Source organism: Tachypleus tridentatus, chromosome 9 (assembly GCF_004210375.1).
Source record: "Tachypleus tridentatus isolate NWPU-2018 chromosome 9, ASM421037v1, whole genome shotgun sequence".
NCBI lineage: Eukaryota > Metazoa > Arthropoda > Merostomata > Xiphosura > Limulidae > Tachypleus > Tachypleus tridentatus.
The window spans coordinates 87,199,471-87,218,540 of NC_134833.1; the positions used below are offsets into that span (position 1 = coordinate 87,199,471).

Sequence of the window (19,070 nt, forward strand, 5' to 3'; positions counted from 1 at the left end):
GGGTATATTAGCACTTTTACAAATAAAGCAGATAGAATAGTTTGGTTACTGTCTACCTATTAAGATTTTAGTGATAGGAATGCAAAAGGAGCAGTGAGGAGAGGGGCGTCGTGAAACCGTGTAAGTACAATGAATTTTGGAATAATAAATGTAAAGACGTATTGTGGGATCAGCTAGCTTAGAGCTAAAGGCATAGACATTTTCATAAAAGTAAAAATATCGATTGAATTTAAACTTAAATCGTTTCTGAATTAACTATTTTCTGTTACGTCACTAACGCTTTTGATAAAAACAAGGCTCTAAATTAAGAAATCTGTGAATATTTTTTCCAGTTTTGTTGTTTATATATTTTATTTTATACTTTCAGTACACAGACTAACAACAATATTAGGTTTTGTTTTTCAACCTGACCATTATATTAATAGTTTCATCGCCACTGGTAATTCGATGAAGGGCTGTTGTCCAAAACGTAGTTTTCTTGTTTGGTTGATAACATTTTTTAATTTGGTAAGTTTTTCACCATTACTTTATATTATAGTTTTCATTTTGTTATTTCCTCGCCTACGTAGTTGCTTCACTGCTTGAGCTAATAGCAATATTAGGTTATACTTTTGTTGCTAAGGGCATGACTTAAAAGCCATTGTTGGAACCAAATACGTATTACCAAAACTCACTGGGTTTCCTATGTATTAGAAGTTAATCTATTGATTTGTACCAATAAGTATCCTAAGAATACGTCACGAATTCATTTCATGAATAATGTTGATTTTGATTGGCTGACAAAGGAATTTACCGACGTTCGACTGCACGAGTAATGCGGATATATAAAACAACACAGATTTCACAAAATTTATTTGTTTCAGTTATCTATGAATGTGAGGTTAAGGTATACTGTGGAGTTGGGGTGGTTGTACTTGCCAGTTATATTTGACGGGATATGCGCAAGTAGCATATGTGTTCTAGTTTGTTAACATTAGATGATTTATAAGTCAAAAAGCTGACTGAAAACCTGTTAAAGTTTTAATATTCGATTGTATATAGAAGACTGAAACTAACGAAATCCAGATGTTTGTTTATGTTTAATTCTTTTTGTTAAGTAAATAAACTTAATTCCTCAAACTAAAATTAAATTCATATCATCCATCATCTCCAACTGAAAATGATGATCGAAATAATTTTCTCTGGTCTTTCTAATCGAATTCAATATAATAACCACAAGTGTTTTCATTTGATAGAGTTTACATATGCGTCTAATATGTTTAATAACTTTTATCGTTTATAAATATGTGTATGTGTGTCTTCGTGGTTTTGATGTCATTTTATAGAATTACAACATCAAATCCCATATCATTCTCAGCAGTGGACCAAACAGTGGACCAATTGATTAGCAAGTTTTTCAACCACCGTTTATAGCCTTTCTTATTTCTGCCAGTTCGCGCTGTGGAAACATAAATGAAAATGTTTTAAAACAACTCTTTAATAAAAACTCTAATGATAATTTGTGTTTCTAAAATTGGCAATGAGGTATGAGTTATAAAAAAGCGAAAACAGATAATTGTTAGATTATACCAGTATAATTGAGAATAGCAGCACGTACGATTCACAGCGTTTGTTTTTGAATTTCGCGCAAAGCTACACGACTGCTATTTGCGCCAGCCATCCCTAATTTATCAGTGTTAGATTAGAGTATAGGCAGCTAGTCATCGCCACCAACCGCCAACTCTTGGGTTACTCTTTTACGAACAAATGGTGGAATAGTTTTGTAATAGGTGTAAATAAAGAAGAGGAAGTAGGCTTGGTTTTAACCAAAGATGACTTCATCACCTACCACAAACAAAAATTTCAATAGTATGTTTACCATAAACTAGAAAACATAAATAACTGAATACCTTATAGATATACTTGTTAACTATTATAGATGAAAGACTATATTTTAAATGTAAGCTGTAGTTGATTAGTGATGAACGAGTTTTCATCAAATAAGATGTTCTTTCATTGTTAGCATTGTTCAGTATTCTATAGTTGTTATTGGATGGAACAAAATGACAATACTTACTGTAAAGGCGGTTGATATATGACTAATTCATTTATAAAATAATTTTATAAATAGGAAAGAACAAGAACTCTAACGATATTAAAACATAAGAGTTTTTCCAAGACAAATACCAGACTTGCTTAACATAACAATTATTGGCAAATTAAACACGACAGAAGGGCAGAACAGTTTATATCGACATATTTTTTGCCCATGTGAATAACGAGGAATTAAAATGAAACATTAAGTTCCCTGATAAGAATGAAGGATTGATGTCATGGATAAAATAATGAGGTAAATTACAAAAGGAACTTATGAATGTTACATAGGAGAATATATTTTAAACTATGATGGATGTCTGGTAGTCAAAACACTTTAAGCTAATTCAGAAACATGACGTTAAAAGTGATGAGAAGAACACGTATTTGTTTTTTAAGTGAGATTTGTTGTTCAGAGTTGTTTTTTTTATCCGGGATGTGTGAAAACGAAACTTGAAGATTCGAGTAAATTCATCATAGAATTTGATCCTGTTGAAAAATATTATAGGGCTAAGGAACGAAATTGTTCCGAAATTAAGGCTAATTTCGAACTGTAGTTAAGAAAGGAATAGAGATTGTAAAGGCAAAGACGGAAGGCTTAACAAGAAACTCTGTTTAGTCTTTAAAAAAAATGTATTTGTTTTTTTTAATTTCGCACAAAGCTACTTGAGGGCTATCTGTGCTAGCCGTCCCTAATTTAGCAGTGTAAGACTAGAGGGAAGGCAGCTAGTCATCACCACCCACCGCCAACTCTTGGGCTACTCTTTTACCAACGAATAGTGGGATTGATCGTCACATTATAACGCCCCCACGGTTGGGAGGGCGAGCATGTTTGGCGCGACGGGAATGCAAACCCGCGACCCTCAGATTACGAGTCGCACGCCTTAACACGCTTGGCCATGCCGGGCCCAAAAGAAATGTAACGTTGAAATAAACATTGATAAAATAAGAATTGATGAGTACTCTATGGGGGAAATTAAAGATTTATACATTTGCTACAGTGAGGAAAAATTAAATTTTATGCACGCTTGGAATTTTAAACAATAATTTTGAAGAATGTTTATACTTTTATTTTAAAATTTAACATGCAGAATTTATGCACGACAATTAAATGTTTGTTTGTTTTTGAATTTCGCACAAAGCTACTCGAGGACTATCTGTGCTAGCCGTCCCTAATTTAGCAGTGTAAGACTAGAGGGAAGGCAGCTAGTCATCACCACGCACCGCCAACTCTTGGGCTACTCTTTTACCAATGAATAGTGGGATTTACCGTAACATTATAGCGCCCCCACGGCTGAAAGGGCGAGCATGTTTGACGCAATGGGGATGCGAACCCGCGACCCTCAGAGTACGAGTCGCAAGCCTTAACACGCTTGGCCATGCCAGGCCTAAATGTTTGTTAATGAAGTAATTGTGGATATACGCTTTAATAAACAAATGAAAATTTAATAATAAAAACATTACAGTATTGTTGTTGTTACCCATTGTTTAGTGTTTTTAACTAAGTTTAATGAGTTTCAAACGGAATAGTTTGCTGTGGTTTAAATATATTCAAAAAAGTATTTGAAATCTAGGCACATAATCGAATTTTTAACTTTCCGGAGAATTATTGTTGTTATGTTTTTCTTTTTAACACAGAATTACACTGTGTTATCTTTGCAAATAATCGCATCCTGGAATCCAGCACTGTGAGTCTATAAACGTACCACTGATCTACCAGGGGAACGTTTCGTAGGATACAGAAAATAATAATAACTTCAATTCCAAAAATGTAACTTGTGAAGTGTCACGAAAATTGTAATGTAAAAAAACACAACTATTTGATAGTGCTACATTTCTTATAGAATGTTAAATTCAAAAGCAGTTTCTATGAACTTCTAATTAATTATATTTAGCGAGACTAAAAAAATGAATGATTTAATGGGAATATTCTTCTTAATACATTCTCCAATACATTTACTTTTAGAATTTTTAGGTTTTATCATTTTTCCAAGAAAAGGAAAGCAACATTTAGAAGATGAAATATTAGTATTTATAAAGTAAACTATAAATATCAAACTTATCCAATGAAATAACTCTCTCCTGAATTTAATCAGTTAATACATTTAGAGAAAAATTCCACCAGTTTCAGAAATGTGAATTTACATTTTATAAAAAAATCAGAAAAGAGATACTAAGTTACAAATTACTCACTAAACCATAAGTACATAAAATTATATACCCTTCCTAAAATTGGACCCAAAATAAAGAAAACTTACAAAAAATATTTCAAACTTGCTTCTAAAATTTAATCTAAAATGCAGCACAAACTAATAGAAGAGTCTACTAACAGCAAAAACCTGTGGCAAACATATTAATATTCACCCACCCACAAAGTAAAACCCTTCAATGACACAACAGTAAGTCTTCGGACTTATAACGCTACACCCAAGTTTCGATAGCAGTGGTGGACATAGCACAGATGGTCCTGTGTGAATATTTGTATTTAAGCACAAACAAACAAAAACGTACATGATGTAAAGAAAAAACCCTGTTAATTCTTCAACCAAATCTTCGTAGTCATTTTCGGGCAAAACAGTCGGTTACAGTAAAAACAGGAATGTAACACTCGAATGTAAAGAGATTATGACTTTGGTTAATGCATGGTTAGCGATTCATAACGTAAAATTATTTGTGGATAGAATCGTTGTCTATAAATTTACCAGTATACAATAAGTTAATCCAAGACAGAGCATTACATTAACTGCCAATAACAAAAGATAAATCATTCTATAAACAGCATAGATTCTATCAACATATGTAAAGATATTCAAACTTCATACAAATACACTCATGTATATGTGATAGAAATTCACATGAATAAATGGATTCACTTATCCTTTTCCAAGATAAAACAAAAAAGAAGGGATCAGTAAAACTACTACTAGACGGGTATATTTGGTTGTTGTTTGTTGTTGTTTTGAATTAAGCACAAAGCTACACAATGGGCTATCTGTGCTCTGCCCACCACGGGTATCGTAACCCGGTTTTTAGCATTGTAAGTTCGCAGACATACCGCTGAGCCACTGGGGGGCTGGTATAGTTGGAGAAATATGTTAAGAGCTGTCCAGCATATCAGATAGCCGGTTACGGAGGCATGAAAGTAAAACACCCATTGGTGGTTGGTTTATCAATTATTAGTAAACCCTTTTGTTCCGTTAGTGCCACTATTATGGGACAATTCTTAGTAACAGAGAAATGGAATAATTATATATTCTGACAAAAGTTTATTTTGTCACTAGTGCTACTGTTTCACCATGTTTAATGTTAATTTCATAGGTCAGATTTATGAAAAATTCTTATCTGATTTAGGTAGCAATTTTTGACTGAAGATAATAGAAGAATTATGGAAGTTGACAAGTGTAAAAATGAAGCACACTAGTAGAACCTAAACAAATGAGATGTATGAGAGACATAATGGGACTTTTAACGTCATTGGATGTGTGAGAAAGATAGTGGGTCAATTAAGGCCATGGGATGTGTGAGAGAGAAAATGAGATAATTTAGGACAAAGGATATGTGAAAAAGATAACTGACCATTTAAGATCATGAAATATATGAGAGAGATAATGGAAAAATTATGACCATGGAATGTGTGTGAGAGATATAATGGGACAAGTAAGGCCATGGAATGTGTGTGAGAGATAATGAGACAAGTAAGGCCATGGAATGTGTAAGAGAGATAATATGACAATTAAGACCATGGGTGGGATGTAGGAGAGAGATAATGGGTCAATTAAGGCCATACTAAGAGTAATGGTTCAAGAGAATTCTTTTGATTGGAGGAATATGATATTTCCTTTTGTGCTATTTGAATATCGAGAAGTCCCTCAAGTTACGACAGGATTTCCACTTTTAGAGGTATTATATGGTTGAGATATTAATGATCCATACCAGAGAACGAAAACCTAAGGTGAATCAGTCAGTTGCACTATTGGCTATAGCACCTGAAAATAGAATAATAGCGAGGAGGACAGACCTCTTCTCTGTAATTAATCGTGTAGGCAAAGTGACATATTATAAGATAGGTGTAGAAGATGGAAAAGTATTGGAACCAACGTATCATGTAAATATGCCATAGTATATTAAAGTCGCACCTAAGACTTGTGGAATGACACGTTTAGATGCTAGTAGTAATAGTAACGAAAGTGAACATGAAACTCTCTTATATCCTTATGAATAGGTAAAGCATGTTAGAATATTTGAAGGATTAATTCCTAACTAACAGGAAGTGCATGAGATTGTAAGAGATTATGAAGGCGTATTTGTGTTGAAGTACCAGGGCAGACTTTGTTGGTTAAGCACACTATAAACATAACCACTAATGTTATGGTAAAACAATCCTGAGTAGTAAAGATGGACTGGAGAAGACGAATGGTATTTCCCAACTAATTGTATACGGATATAAAATATTGTGAATTATGATGTAGTATATGTAAAGACAATGAAACTATTGTTATTGTTATTATTATCAGTGCTCAACAAAAGGTTGTGAACTAGGATATAGTACATGTAAAGACAATGAAACTATTGTTGTTTTTATCAGCGCTCCACAAAAGACTATGAATTGTGAAAGAAGAGTGTGATAATACGCCGGAGTTTCGGAGTCTGATATAAAATATGGATTAGAAGGAAACACGACTGACATTGAATACAATCAATATCGGTGAATGTCTTCAGAAAAATATCGTTTGAAACTGAGGGAGATGAGAAAGCGGCCTGCTTTTGGTTAGTCTTCATGTAATCGGACCTTTTCTCTAGGTTCAGCAGGATTGGATATTACAAGACGCACTTTTGTTGTGGAAAGTTTCAATTTGATGTACGCAAAACAGGAAGAAAGTGTTCTGTCTAGCGTGGTTTTGAGAAGAAAAAAACAGACAGGAATTCAACAAAAGAGAAGAATGTCGGGAGATCTGAGAGAAAGAGAACTGATAAACCAAGAAAGTAATATTACGAAACAAATCTATTTCTAATTGTATGTGTTATCGATTACCATAATACACAGTAATGAGTTATGTTTAGATTGATATGAGTCAATTTCTGATAGGGATAAGAATAACGAAAATAAAGTTTTGTAGGCAAAATTAGGGAAAGCAAAGTGTGATAATAGCACGTTTATAACAATCAGCTTTCAGAGTTTAAAACAAAAGATATTACTTCTGATTTATTTTACGTATTTTTATTTTGTCCGGATTTTGGAAAGACGTTATAAATGTTAATGTATTGTACCCATTTTGTTATATTTACTAAACTTATGTTACATTGATTTCACTTTATGCTATAGACTGGTGATGTGAAGGAGGACATGCTTCAATTTTTTTCTATGTAACCATCTCTTTCTTGATAGAATTTTTTATTGGCAATGGCTCAACGGTAAATCTCTGGACTTAAGACACTCTAAGTTGGGTTTTGATACCCGTGGAGGCACAGAAAAAATAGTCCATCATGTAACTTTGTGTTTAACAAAAATCAAAGATTAATCATTCATCTTTAAAGTATGACAAGAACAGAGATGGTGACTATGACAAAAAGTTTTAAAAACAGGTTTTTGGACACGTTAATGATTAATTTTAATAAAATCACGTATACTCCACATATTCTGTCACGCATCTAAAAAAATTCGTTCTTGCATTTTTTTGGGAAAATCGCTTTCTCATGCTATTCACCCATTTCAGTTGCTCGTATATAATTTAATTTTCTGACAAAGGATCACACAGTATACTCAACATTTCTTTTGCAAATAACTGATGTGTAAGTCCACAATGATCGAGTATTTTATTTCACTGTATCTTTTGCATCGTTGTTAAATTTTATCGCCTAATTTAAGGTTTCGCATGATAAATATCACATAACTACAATCAATGGAAACTACACAAATCCAGAAATTTCACTAGGGAGCACTCTAAGTAGAAATATTCAAGGGAAGTTGAACTTTCTCCGTTATAAAAGTAGAGGTATCATTGTTATCAGTACTGAAATTTTCGTCATTGTCAGTGTTACAGAAAAGCCAAGGCAGTTTCGCCTTCAGAACTACCCGATATTTTGGATGGCTGATTCCATAAACGATGGGATTATAGACGGAATTGGCTTTTGCAAAAACTGAGCCCCAGATCGTTGCTAGTGGTGTTAGTTTAGCTCCATCTGAGAAAATCCCATTAAAGGAAATAATGAGGTATGGTGTCCATGCAACGAACCAGAGACCTACGTTAAACATCGCAATCTTAGCCAGTCGAATCTCAGCACGTGTATCTTGTTGGTCAGCGTTGGCTCGCAAGGATGTTGCATTCATTTTCTTAGCCTGTTCTCGAAGACTTCTTTCGTGGTCAGCAACAGCTCTTACAACGAAGAAATAACAGTAGATTGTAATAAACAGAGGCAGAAAATAAACAGCAGTTGCGTAAATGACTATGTGAGACTGTGAATATATATCCATGGTGAGATAATCAAAAGTGCAACTGGTCATGTTACCCTCTGGAACATAACTGGAAAGTAGTTGTTTAAAGATAATTATCCATAATTTAACAATAGATCATTATAATATTAAAAAAAATCAATAGGCATGTAATACTTTTTAAAAGCAACGTATAATTATGAAACAGATCTGAAGTTTAGAATTATTGTCAACGAAATTATAACAGATTTGGAAGAAAACTGCTCTTTTTTGTACTTTTTTAGTCATTTCAAAATAGGCAGATTAAAAATAATTAGACTTATGAACATTATAATGGTTGAAGGCTTACGTATAGTCGTATAGTATTATTACACCTCAAAAAAGAAGAAATATACACACCGATTCCAGTCAAACAACGGCGCTAAAGTCCAGCCTATAGACCATGCCCAAACAAAGATACTCATCAAAGCCGCTTTATTGTGTGTCATTGTAGAAACACTGAAACCTTTACTGATGATGCGGTAGCGATCATAGGTGATCATGACCATAGACCAGATAGAGGCACATCCAAATAAGAAACTGAACATTCCGTAAATCTATAAACAAAAACACTTCAGAGTGTTATTTGACTCAAAACAATCTTGTAGCTATTTTACATTATTCGAGTGTTTTGCGCTGCTAAAATTATACCTGTGAAATATTTCAAATAACAGCGTATTAAAACATTTTTAGGCTTAAGTATAATTTGAAAATATGAAGACTCGTATTGGTTTTACATATGTAAACATATAATTGAATCAAAACATCATATTCATGTACGAGATTAATAAATATATGTCTAAATAATTAATTAGGGTGTTATGTTGCTGTTTTGAATTAAGCACAAAGCTACACAATGGGCTATCTGTACTCTGCTCATCACGGGTATTAAAACCCGCTTTTTAGCGTTGTAAATTCGCAGACATACCACTGAGCCACTGGGGGGCCAGTGTGTTATGAATGCACGCATTTGTTGGCTGAATATTCAAGTATACAACATATAAAATAAGATTAATAAACGGGTGAGATTATTATTCTTAAAATGTTTATCGTAATTTGATATTACGATATACTACATTATACAGATATTAATGTCCTCAGAGTTAGCTAATTTAATGTACGCAGAAATTATATTTGAAAAATTGTGATCTGACGAAAAAAAACCCAAAAATTAACAGTCGCATGATTTAAACAAATCTTTAGTTCACGAAAATTAAAAAGTGTTTTCGTCAAAACTACTTAAATTAGAAGTGTCGACATGACTCAGTTCTTTTTCATTTCTATAATATCTCTATTAATAATGTCAACTCTGTCTAACCTTGACGATCCAGGTGTATAAAAATTGAAAATTATTTTTAATAAACCCAAAACATCAACTTTTTCATCTTATCAGTTCCAAATTCAGTGGCTAAGGATGGCTTTATTTTTAATAAGATTTAACAGATGTTATGAGCCCCAAACTGCGATTTGTTTTCTACGTTTTTATTGTAAATAAATATTTGTTTATTTACAAACAAACATCTTTCCCATCATCATGAAGTCAGAGAAAGCTAGGTTAACAATTAATATATTAGACGCTGTCCGCATCGACTTGGTTGTTAAGAAGATGTAAATGACTACACCATTTCCGCAGATGCAAAGTATTCCCAGAAGAACCATAGCAACACCCAAAATTTGGAACCAGAGAGGGTTTAATGGTGGAAAACGATACCAGTGCGCATGCACCATGTGTAGCATTTCTTTTGGAACCATGTTAACCATACTGGCATTGTAAGAAAAACGCCACCATAAGGGAGAAGAGGATGGGATAATTTCTAACATGTTTGAAGGAAGTTTCTGGAAAAACACATCAAAAATAAGACTTTAATTAAAGTTATAATACCACAATTCGAAATCATTCGACGTTTGTAGATTGATAAATGGTTAAATGATTAAATTTTTAATCTATAAAAAATCGGGCAGCGAAACGTATTTGGTTACAAACATTATAGAATATTTTGTTTCTCGAGATTCTCCTCTAATTACATGTTTTATAAATGTTTGTGCTTGATTTGGCTTTCATTTTGGGATTTTAAAAATGATGCAAGCTAAGTAATTGGCTAATGTGACAACGTTTTAGGCTTTGTGTATCTAAAATGTCATAAATAATAGCTGGAGTACACTTCAAAAGATCCAGAAACCCAAACTCCTTCTTACAGTTGACTATTTTTCAGAAGTAAAAGACGTTATCCTTTTTTGCTAACTCTTTCATCATGGCTGATAATGAAACCTAGAAATGTCTTTACATCATACTACGTAAATGTACATGAGTAAGGTATCAGTTTTTATAAGTCATTTCAGGTCATGTTGTTTGGAAAAGGAATAACTGTAAACAAACTTACAATTATACGTTAAGCTGTCAAAGTTTAGCTTCTTTGCAGACACCTTTCACTCGAAGCAGATTTTGTGCCTTCTTTGCTACTTACAGAGGTGCACTCTTTCGTGGTCAATGAAAAAAATTCGATTCATCCTTTTTAAATATTACTGTGTCGTTCTAAAAACCAATGAAAATAGTCTTATGTATTACGTCACGTATTTCTAAAGAAAGCAAAATTAAACGAAACTATTTTATTAATATGGCTTTCTGAAGACTTTGGAGGAAGTTATATTTATCTAACAAGATTATAAAACCACGTCAGTTAATTAGTGCAAAGAATTATAATAACGACCAATCAGAAGTTGAATCAAAAAGTTATAAGCCAATCAGTGCTCTAAATATTCTGAAAGAGAAAAAAAAAAAAGTAGATTCAGTGAAATATGTGGTGTTCAAAACACATGGCAAATCTTTTTCAAATTTTCGACAGCTGCAGCTATTTGAGTGTGTCTAAACGTACATTGTTAAACACTACCATAACATTTGTTACGATGTTTTTGTACGGTGTACACCGCATGGTTACATATTAAAACGAATCACAGAATAACATTTAAAAAGGTTATATTTCTTAATCTAACTCAGGAACATAGCAATTAAAAATCACGTGGCAATCTATATGGTATAATTAATTAATCCACACATGAAAATATTTCAGTAAGTAGTATATTTTACTTACTTTACTTGTTATTTTTGTTTTTAGCGTAAAATTACATAAATGAAGTAAATGAACGCTGTCCACTGCGGGGAATTGAACCTCAGAGTTTAGTGTTATAGATTCAGAAACTTACCATGAAACTACCAGAGGCCTTTTTCAAGTAAATGACCTGAGAAACAATTGTAGAATTAACGATAATCAAATCAATTCGTTACGATCAGATATAACTGAAGTAATTCAAGTAAATGCCAGGTCAATCTGGTAAAACGTAATGTGTTTATATGATTCTTACTTCCAATCAATTCAAAGTTTAAGGCATCTACGTTTATAATTTAATTCGTTACGAGCCTAGAAATTAACAGTTGTTGTTAGTAATCAAAATGATTCTTTTAAACAGTATTGTAATTATAACTACGGGGGGAATTTATCTAGCGACTTAAAAAACCCTCAAAAAACAGAAATGAAATGAAAAATAAATCGACTTTGAATGCTTTCAAAAGTACATAGAACAAAATGCTCACACACGCATACATATGCATACATATATATATATGTATTAAATACACCTAGAGTTGCAAAAGTATTTCCTAGGACTCATTTTTCACTCTTATAGCACCAGCTAAGTTTAATCTATCTCATAAGTTTTTCGTCACGTAGCTACTTTAAACTAAATATTTTCAGACCAAACGTAGAATCTTAAAAATCTAAATATAAAACCTGGTTCTCCTTTTGTCCGGTTCGCTATCAACAGCATTTTTGTGTTGCTGTATGGAAAAAAAAAATAGCATTTATCTTTCTTTATGAATATTCTTTACATAATGTAAATCTAATTTGTATGTAAAACTCGGTATAAAAGATTAACATTTTTTGTGACAACAACCTTCTATAATCAATGATGATTTTTTTATTTTCGTGAGTATAAAATGTGTAGCCTCAGTGTAGAAAAAATTCTTCTAATGACGATTTCATATCAACCCCTTCAATAGTGCTGTTCTAGAACGTTACGGAATTTAACCCTATTAGAATCTAATAGTAAGAATTAGTCTGACGGTGAATTTGTTTTGAAATCAAAAACAAAGTTACGCCGTGGACTATCTGTGCTCTGCTCACCTTGGGTATCAAAACCCAATTTCTAGTGTTGTAAGCCCGCAGATATATCTCTGTTTATTTTGTATTAAAGCTACAAATTTACTAACCAGATTTACCATACGTTAATCAGACTTTTATAACTAAGCTGGAACAAACAGTTTTTACTGGATCATACACCTAATTTAAGTATTTTGAGTTTCATAAGAACATTTAATGTAGAAATATATATTTATATATTGAAAATAATAGTGATTAAAATATTCTAGGTAAAATCGCCATTAAGTTTAGCAAAGTACATTGAAGATCTAACATTGAACTTCTACTTTCACTGCATAGATGTCTTAGCGGCTTAGATATTCCAGGTATTTTACTTTTTGATACAGAGATATTTCTAATGACATAGAGAAGGATTCGATGTTAAATCGAAACTGATGTCCACGGCAAAATCAAAAACAAAAGCAGATAATAAAAAAGCGTCTAGTTTTACATTATATTAATTAATGAAAAGATGAATTAACAAACCTATGCTTAAGTTACATTCTTTTTTCAAAATTTATCCAAACATTTCTTCTGGTTTGAAAGAAGCTAATGAATTCTAACACATCTAAAGAACAAGCATTATCCAATTAAAGTGAAAAGATAAAAGATGAGCAAAAGAAACCTTGTGAGGATCTAAGCTTTGGTGCCATATGACACTTTAATTTTCGTCTTTCAGTAGTGACAGTTAAACCGCTAGGTATTCCTTAAGCATTCAAGCGGAAACTGAAATTGATATTAGATAACCTTTATACAGTAGCAGTGACCTATAAGTGTGCCCTTCAGGACTCCAGAAGCCTTTCCAAGTGAAGAGATCATTAGTATGGCAGAGTAAATCTGATTTAAAAAATCTCAGCTTATTTCGCGCCTTATTAGTTTCATGATAACATAAATGGTGGCGCTGAATTCTATAAAAGCTATAAAACTGCGAAAATTTTAAATACCTAAATGTATTAGAAGACCAGGGTTTAGGTAAGTTGTGTAATGCAAGGTTTCGTTAAAAGGTTTTCTTTCTTAATATTTGATATATAAACTATTAACAGAGCTAACTAGAAGCTCATAAGAAATTGGAAAAAATAAGTATCACTCTTAAAGTTTTAGTTTGCGACTCTGGCAAAGAAATTAACGGAGTACGGCAAATGCAAGTCTAATCAAGATTTCTGAGTAAAAAAAAATACAAATGTTTTTCAAGCGTTTGTAAAACAAGCTCAAATCTAAAAATAAAAATATTGGTTAGTGGTTGTTTTCTTGTTGGAAATGATAATATATTATTATTTTTTGTATTAGTATTAGGCCTATCATATATTTAACACTGTATTATTTTATTTAGTCTCTTATTGTTTTTCAAGAATTAAAACGTGTATAAAGATATTATTCCCACCACACTGTAGTTGTCATATCTATTGATAGAATTCTTCAATATATAACAAACACAATGATGGTGGGCACACACGCCATAACAACTGTTGGTATATAAGGTGCCTTATGCAATTTGAGGGTCGCATATTCGAATACTCGTCACACTAAACTTACTCTCCCTTTCTGAGATTATAATGTGATAATCAATCCTACTATTTGTTGTTAAAAGAGTAGCCCAAGAGCTGCGGATGGTGGTGCTGACTAGCTGCCTTCTCTCTAGCCTTACACTGCTAAATTAGGGAAGGCTAGCGCAGATAGCCCTGGCGTAACTTTGCACGAAGTCTCAAACAAACAAGCAAACACATGGCTTATATAAATTGCGTTCCAACCATTACCATGTTTATGGTATTCCAGCTGACCTGAAGAGCTATAGAGTGAGCAGAACGCGTTGTCGGCAATGGTTATAAGAAATATAGTGTGGCTGGAATACGATTGTTGTTCGCTTTCCTAATTCTTGAAAATCCCTGATGAACTAGATAAAGAGTGTATGTTTAATAATGTAACAGGTTCAATACTTATATCTTATGACAAGTAAAGAAGTAGGCCTAATATTAATAGCGCACGATTTTGGATAGGAATAATGGCTAGGACAGATTAAGTTGATAATGAGCATATTTAAGTTTAGAAAAGGCGTTCACACCGTAAAAATGATCGAAGATCGCGTGTTGATAAAAGCGTTTGGGGTACTTCCAAATTATAATATCATCCACATGCTTATCTTCGCGTATTTATTGGTACATTTACACGTCCATTATACACTATCTATTGACAGTTTCTTTACGTCTCTTAACCAAAGAGAGGACGCAACGCATGATGACTCGTCAGCTCCTTAGGCTGGAATGAAAGAAGAAAAATAAATTTTAATATTAATGGGAATACATTGTTCGAATGAAATAAAAAATAAAGTAAAATCAAACATAGAGAGTATTCACCTCTTAAACATAAAATAAAGTAAAATCAAACATAGAGAGTATTAAACATAAACTGAATTTATTTCCAGTGTTTCATTTCAGAGCTGAAGGATCTTGATTGTACTGTGTTTATTTTATTCAGCCATATAGATAGGAGCTCTTGGAATAGCTCAAAGAAATTTAAATCAGTTTTTAGAAAACATTTTAGTAAAATATTTAAAGTTGAGGTCTCGAAGTTAAATGATTATAAAGTTTTAGAAAACTTTTAGCACTTAAGTATTGTTAAGGTAATAATCACGTTGTTTTAGTAGTATCACGAAGACAAGCTTTAATTCAATGTTAGTATTTAATTACGTATAATAATGTCAAAGTAATCATATGAAGAGTTGAAAAGTTTTCTTATTTCTTATGTTCGGAGGATTATAAACCAGTCAAAAACAAGAGTGTGAGTGTTAAGATAAGGAGAAAAAGTAAATATATAAACAAGTGAATTAGAAGTGAAATAGATATAGTTTGGGTTCTCAATAAACGCGTGTTCACCCTTACTAAAGTAATTAGTTTATTACAGTGAACTTAAAGCGCGTATTGAACTGACATACCGACTAATATATGGTTCAAATGATGTGTTTTCGGAATATGCCAGTTATTCACTTTGCTTATTTTTCTGAAACAATATATTTTATTTCTTCCCAAACTTTATCTTAGGAATATTTGAAATGACTGACTGGAACTCCTCACAATCTTTTGGACATACTCTTTGGTGGGTCTCAGATAATGAGCATTTTCTATGGATGCGACGTTATGGAGTCAACGTATCAACCACTGACATACTGCCGGATGATATGGAACCTTTAATGAGAGAATACTGGACACAGTTTCCAGTGTTAAGTCCAGAATGGTTTTTTGCATTAGGCGTTTGCATAATAGTCCTAGGACTGATTTCTTTAACAGGAAATTCTGTGGTGATTTACATATTTATTACGACGAAATCATTACGAACACCGTCCAATTTGCTTGTTGTTAATTTGGCTTTTTCAGACTTCATGATGATGTTTACCATGATGCCAATGATGAGTATTTGCTGTTTTTCTCAGAGCTGGATTTTGGGACCATTAGCCTGTGGGGTATATGGAGCCTTTGGCTCTGGGTTTGGTTCGATATCCATCATAAGCATGATGGCCATTGCAATAGATCGTTACCGAGTTATCGTGAAAGGACTGTCAGGGGAGAGACTCACGTATAGAGAAGCATTTCTATGGATTTGTTTAATTTGGATATTTGTTGGTCTCTGGACGGCAGCTCCTTTCTTCGGTTGGAACTCTTACGTTCCAGAAGGGAATCTTACAAGTTGTTCCATTGACATGGTGAGCCACGACTGGAGTTCTCGGTCTTATGTGATTGCCTATGGCACGTGTGTGTATTTATTACCTTTGTTGTTCCTTAGTTATACTTATTTCTACATTGTGAAGACAGTTGTAGAGCACGAATATCTGCTTCGAAAGCAAGCTCGTCGCATGAATGTTGACCGACTCAAACCAAAACAACCTGGAATATCAGTAGAAGCTAAAATATCCTTAGTGGCCCTTATGACAGTTGTTCTGTGGTTTGTTGCTTGGACACCATATGCTGCCTTAGCCTTTCTAGGATCTCTCACAAATGGAAAACTGGTCACTCCGTTAATAAGCATCTGGGGAGCAGTCTTTGCGAAAGCTGGTTCCTGTTACAACCCTATAGTGTATGCAATTAGTCACCCTAAATACCAAGAAGCGTTTCGTGAAAGACTACCTAGACTGTACGACTTTTTCTCTTGTACGTTTTGCAAGTCTTCAGATAAAGATGGACATCAGGAAAATCAACACGATTCAACAACGATTGAGAAAATAATTTTATCGGAATCTTCTCCCTGAACAGCTCTGTTCAAATTCATCATAGAGGGTTAGGCTTAGTAGAGATCAATAGTGTGCACTATATATCAACGAAGTAAGCAAAATTAATAAAAAAACTAAAGAATTAATCTTCCGGTATCTTTTACCAGGTTTATCATTACTTTCCTGGTATTTTATGGACAACAATTCAGTTATGAAACTTTGGAGAAAAGGCCTATGCGGATCGCTTTATCTTAGACAATAGAATTTTGTTTCTGAAGAAACATGAGAGAGAAAAAATGTGCCTGTCTGGGAAAAAGCCGGCCAGGGAAGTTAATATAAATTTCTATCGACTTAAAAGTTCAAAATGTTTTGTAATAAAAGTGTTAATATTGGTCTTAAAAGTTCATAATTTTTATAATGAAGGTGTTAATATTAGTCTAATAAGGTTGACCTTCTTAAGTAACATTGTGCATAAATTACAAGAATAACTTATTTTTATTTAAAGGATTAAAACAAATATGTAGATTTAAAATTTATTTATAAATGTATGTGAGTATGAATTTTTTTCTATAAAGTATGTTTCATTTCATAAATACAATATAAGTTGCTCGAAAACCCAAATATCGACATTTCAAATAATATGTACATATCACAAGTATTAATTTTTCTCTTTTTCTTTTGTTTATTTCTCTTCGACCGCCTATGGGTTAGTGGTAAGTTTGGGGACATACAACACTGAAATCCAGGTTTCGATTACCACGCTGTAGACCATGCACAGATGGTCCATCGTGGAACGTTGTACTAAAACAAATACAACGTTTCTGTTTCTTTACTTTGTTCTATTATGACATCTGTTTGTTGTCTAGTTTGATCCTTTTAGTTTGAGTAGTTTTGCTATTCAAACTGGTGTTAATGTCATTTTCTTTGTTTTACTGATGTTAGACTCTTGGTTACTTTGTCAACATAGTTCTCTTGGTTTATCATACGGTTGAGCATTGTATGTTTTTGTTTGTTGTTTATAATAGCTCCCCAGTGGCTCAGCGGTATGTCTGTGGACTTACAACAATTAAAACCTGGCTTTGATACCCGTGGTGGGCAGAGCACAGATAGTCCATTGTGTAGCTTTGCGCTTAATTCAAAACAACAAGTATGTTTGCAATAATAATTAAAATGTTCATGACATTATTTTAAAATTGTTTCAACTATTGCAGGTATATATTTTAATATCTATGTATATATATATATAGGCCCGGTATATCTAGGTGGTTAAGGCACTCGACTTGTAATCTGAGGGTCGCGGGTTCGCATTCCCGTCACACCAAATATTCTCGTTTTTATAGCCGTGGGGGCGTTATAATGTTACGATCAATCCTACTATTCGTTAGTAAAAGAGCGACCCAAAAGTTTGCTTTGGGTGGTGATGACTAGCTACCTTCCCTCTAGTCTTACACTGCGAAATTAGGGACGGCTAGCGCAGATAGTTTTCGTGTAACTTTGCGCAAAATTCAAACCAAACCAAATGTATTTATATTGTGCTGATATATATTATTTATCATGCATTAAAACTGATTTGTTTTTAGTGTATAATATGTCACATAATAAATTATGTAAATACTAAATTAGGGACGCCTAGCTCAGATAGCTTTCGTGTAGATTTGCCCGAAATTCATACCAAACCAAACAAATGTATTTATATTGTGCTGATACTATAACTATATTATTTATCATGTATTAAAACTGAATTTTTGAGTGTATAATATGTGACATAATAAATTTGGAAAATGTACATATTAACAAATAATTACGTCTAATTATATATATATCCCAACATTTGTGTCAGTTATGCTAAACTTTTATTAAAAAACAGAGAACATGTATAACGTCGAGATCTCTGTATAACTTTTGAGCGGTGTATAAAAGTTATACAGATACACTAAATAAAACAGTTGATTTGCTTTTTGATCCTGTTGTAAAAAACAAAACAAAAATAATACATGATCAGTGAAACCAAACCTGTCGGTTAAATATTGAATTCAAAGCGTGAAAAGGAAGATGCAGTATTCAAATAAACCTTGTTGATTGGAGCTTTTATAATCAATCTGAAATATCTGTAAAAAGTGCCTCCTGGTGGCGCAAT

The 19,070-nt window shown here is 32.9% G+C and overlaps 2 protein-coding genes and 1 pseudogene across 6 annotated transcripts in view; 2 read left to right on the forward strand and 1 right to left on the reverse strand.

The window, feature by feature from the left end:
* The window catches only part of LOC143225690 (cAMP-dependent protein kinase catalytic subunit 3-like), a 52,483-nt gene extending 45,100 nt beyond the window's left edge, over window positions 1-7,383 (forward strand). For both annotated transcript variants that reach the window (XM_076455549.1, XM_076455550.1), the window contains one exon: window positions 6,659-7,383. In XM_076455549.1, coding sequence (XP_076311664.1) covers window positions 6,659-6,685 — 27 coding nt within the window. In that variant the 3' untranslated portion in view covers window positions 6,686-7,383. The remainder of the gene's footprint in view (window positions 1-6,658) is intronic.
* A 133-nt stretch (window positions 7,384-7,516) lies between these two features.
* Window positions 7,517-11,012, reverse strand: LOC143225691 (lateral eye opsin-like). 3 transcript variants are annotated; one of them, XM_076455553.1, is made up of 3 exons: window positions 10,924-11,012; window positions 8,903-9,099; window positions 7,517-8,447 (listed from the first exon to the last, which is right to left on the reverse strand). In XM_076455553.1, exons 2-3 carry the CDS (start codon window positions 9,088-9,090, stop codon window positions 8,015-8,017), a joined length of 621 nt encoding a protein of 206 aa, XP_076311668.1. In that variant the 5' UTR covers window positions 9,091-9,099; window positions 10,924-11,012; the 3' UTR covers window positions 7,517-8,014. The 3 variants fall into 3 exon arrangements, with proteins under 3 accessions (XP_076311668.1, XP_076311666.1, XP_076311667.1); XM_076455551.1 differs by having other exon boundaries at window positions 7,517-8,594; XM_076455552.1 differs by lacking the exon at window positions 10,924-11,012 and having other exon boundaries at window positions 7,517-8,594; window positions 8,903-9,360.
* Window positions 11,013-15,699: 4,687 nt separating this feature from the next.
* On the forward strand, window positions 15,700-18,728 carry LOC143225688 (ocellar opsin pseudogene; annotated as a pseudogene). Its single transcript, XR_013013985.1, has one exon. The product of XR_013013985.1 is annotated as an ocellar opsin pseudogene (transcript).
* The last annotated feature ends 342 nt before the right edge of the window (window positions 18,729-19,070 follow it).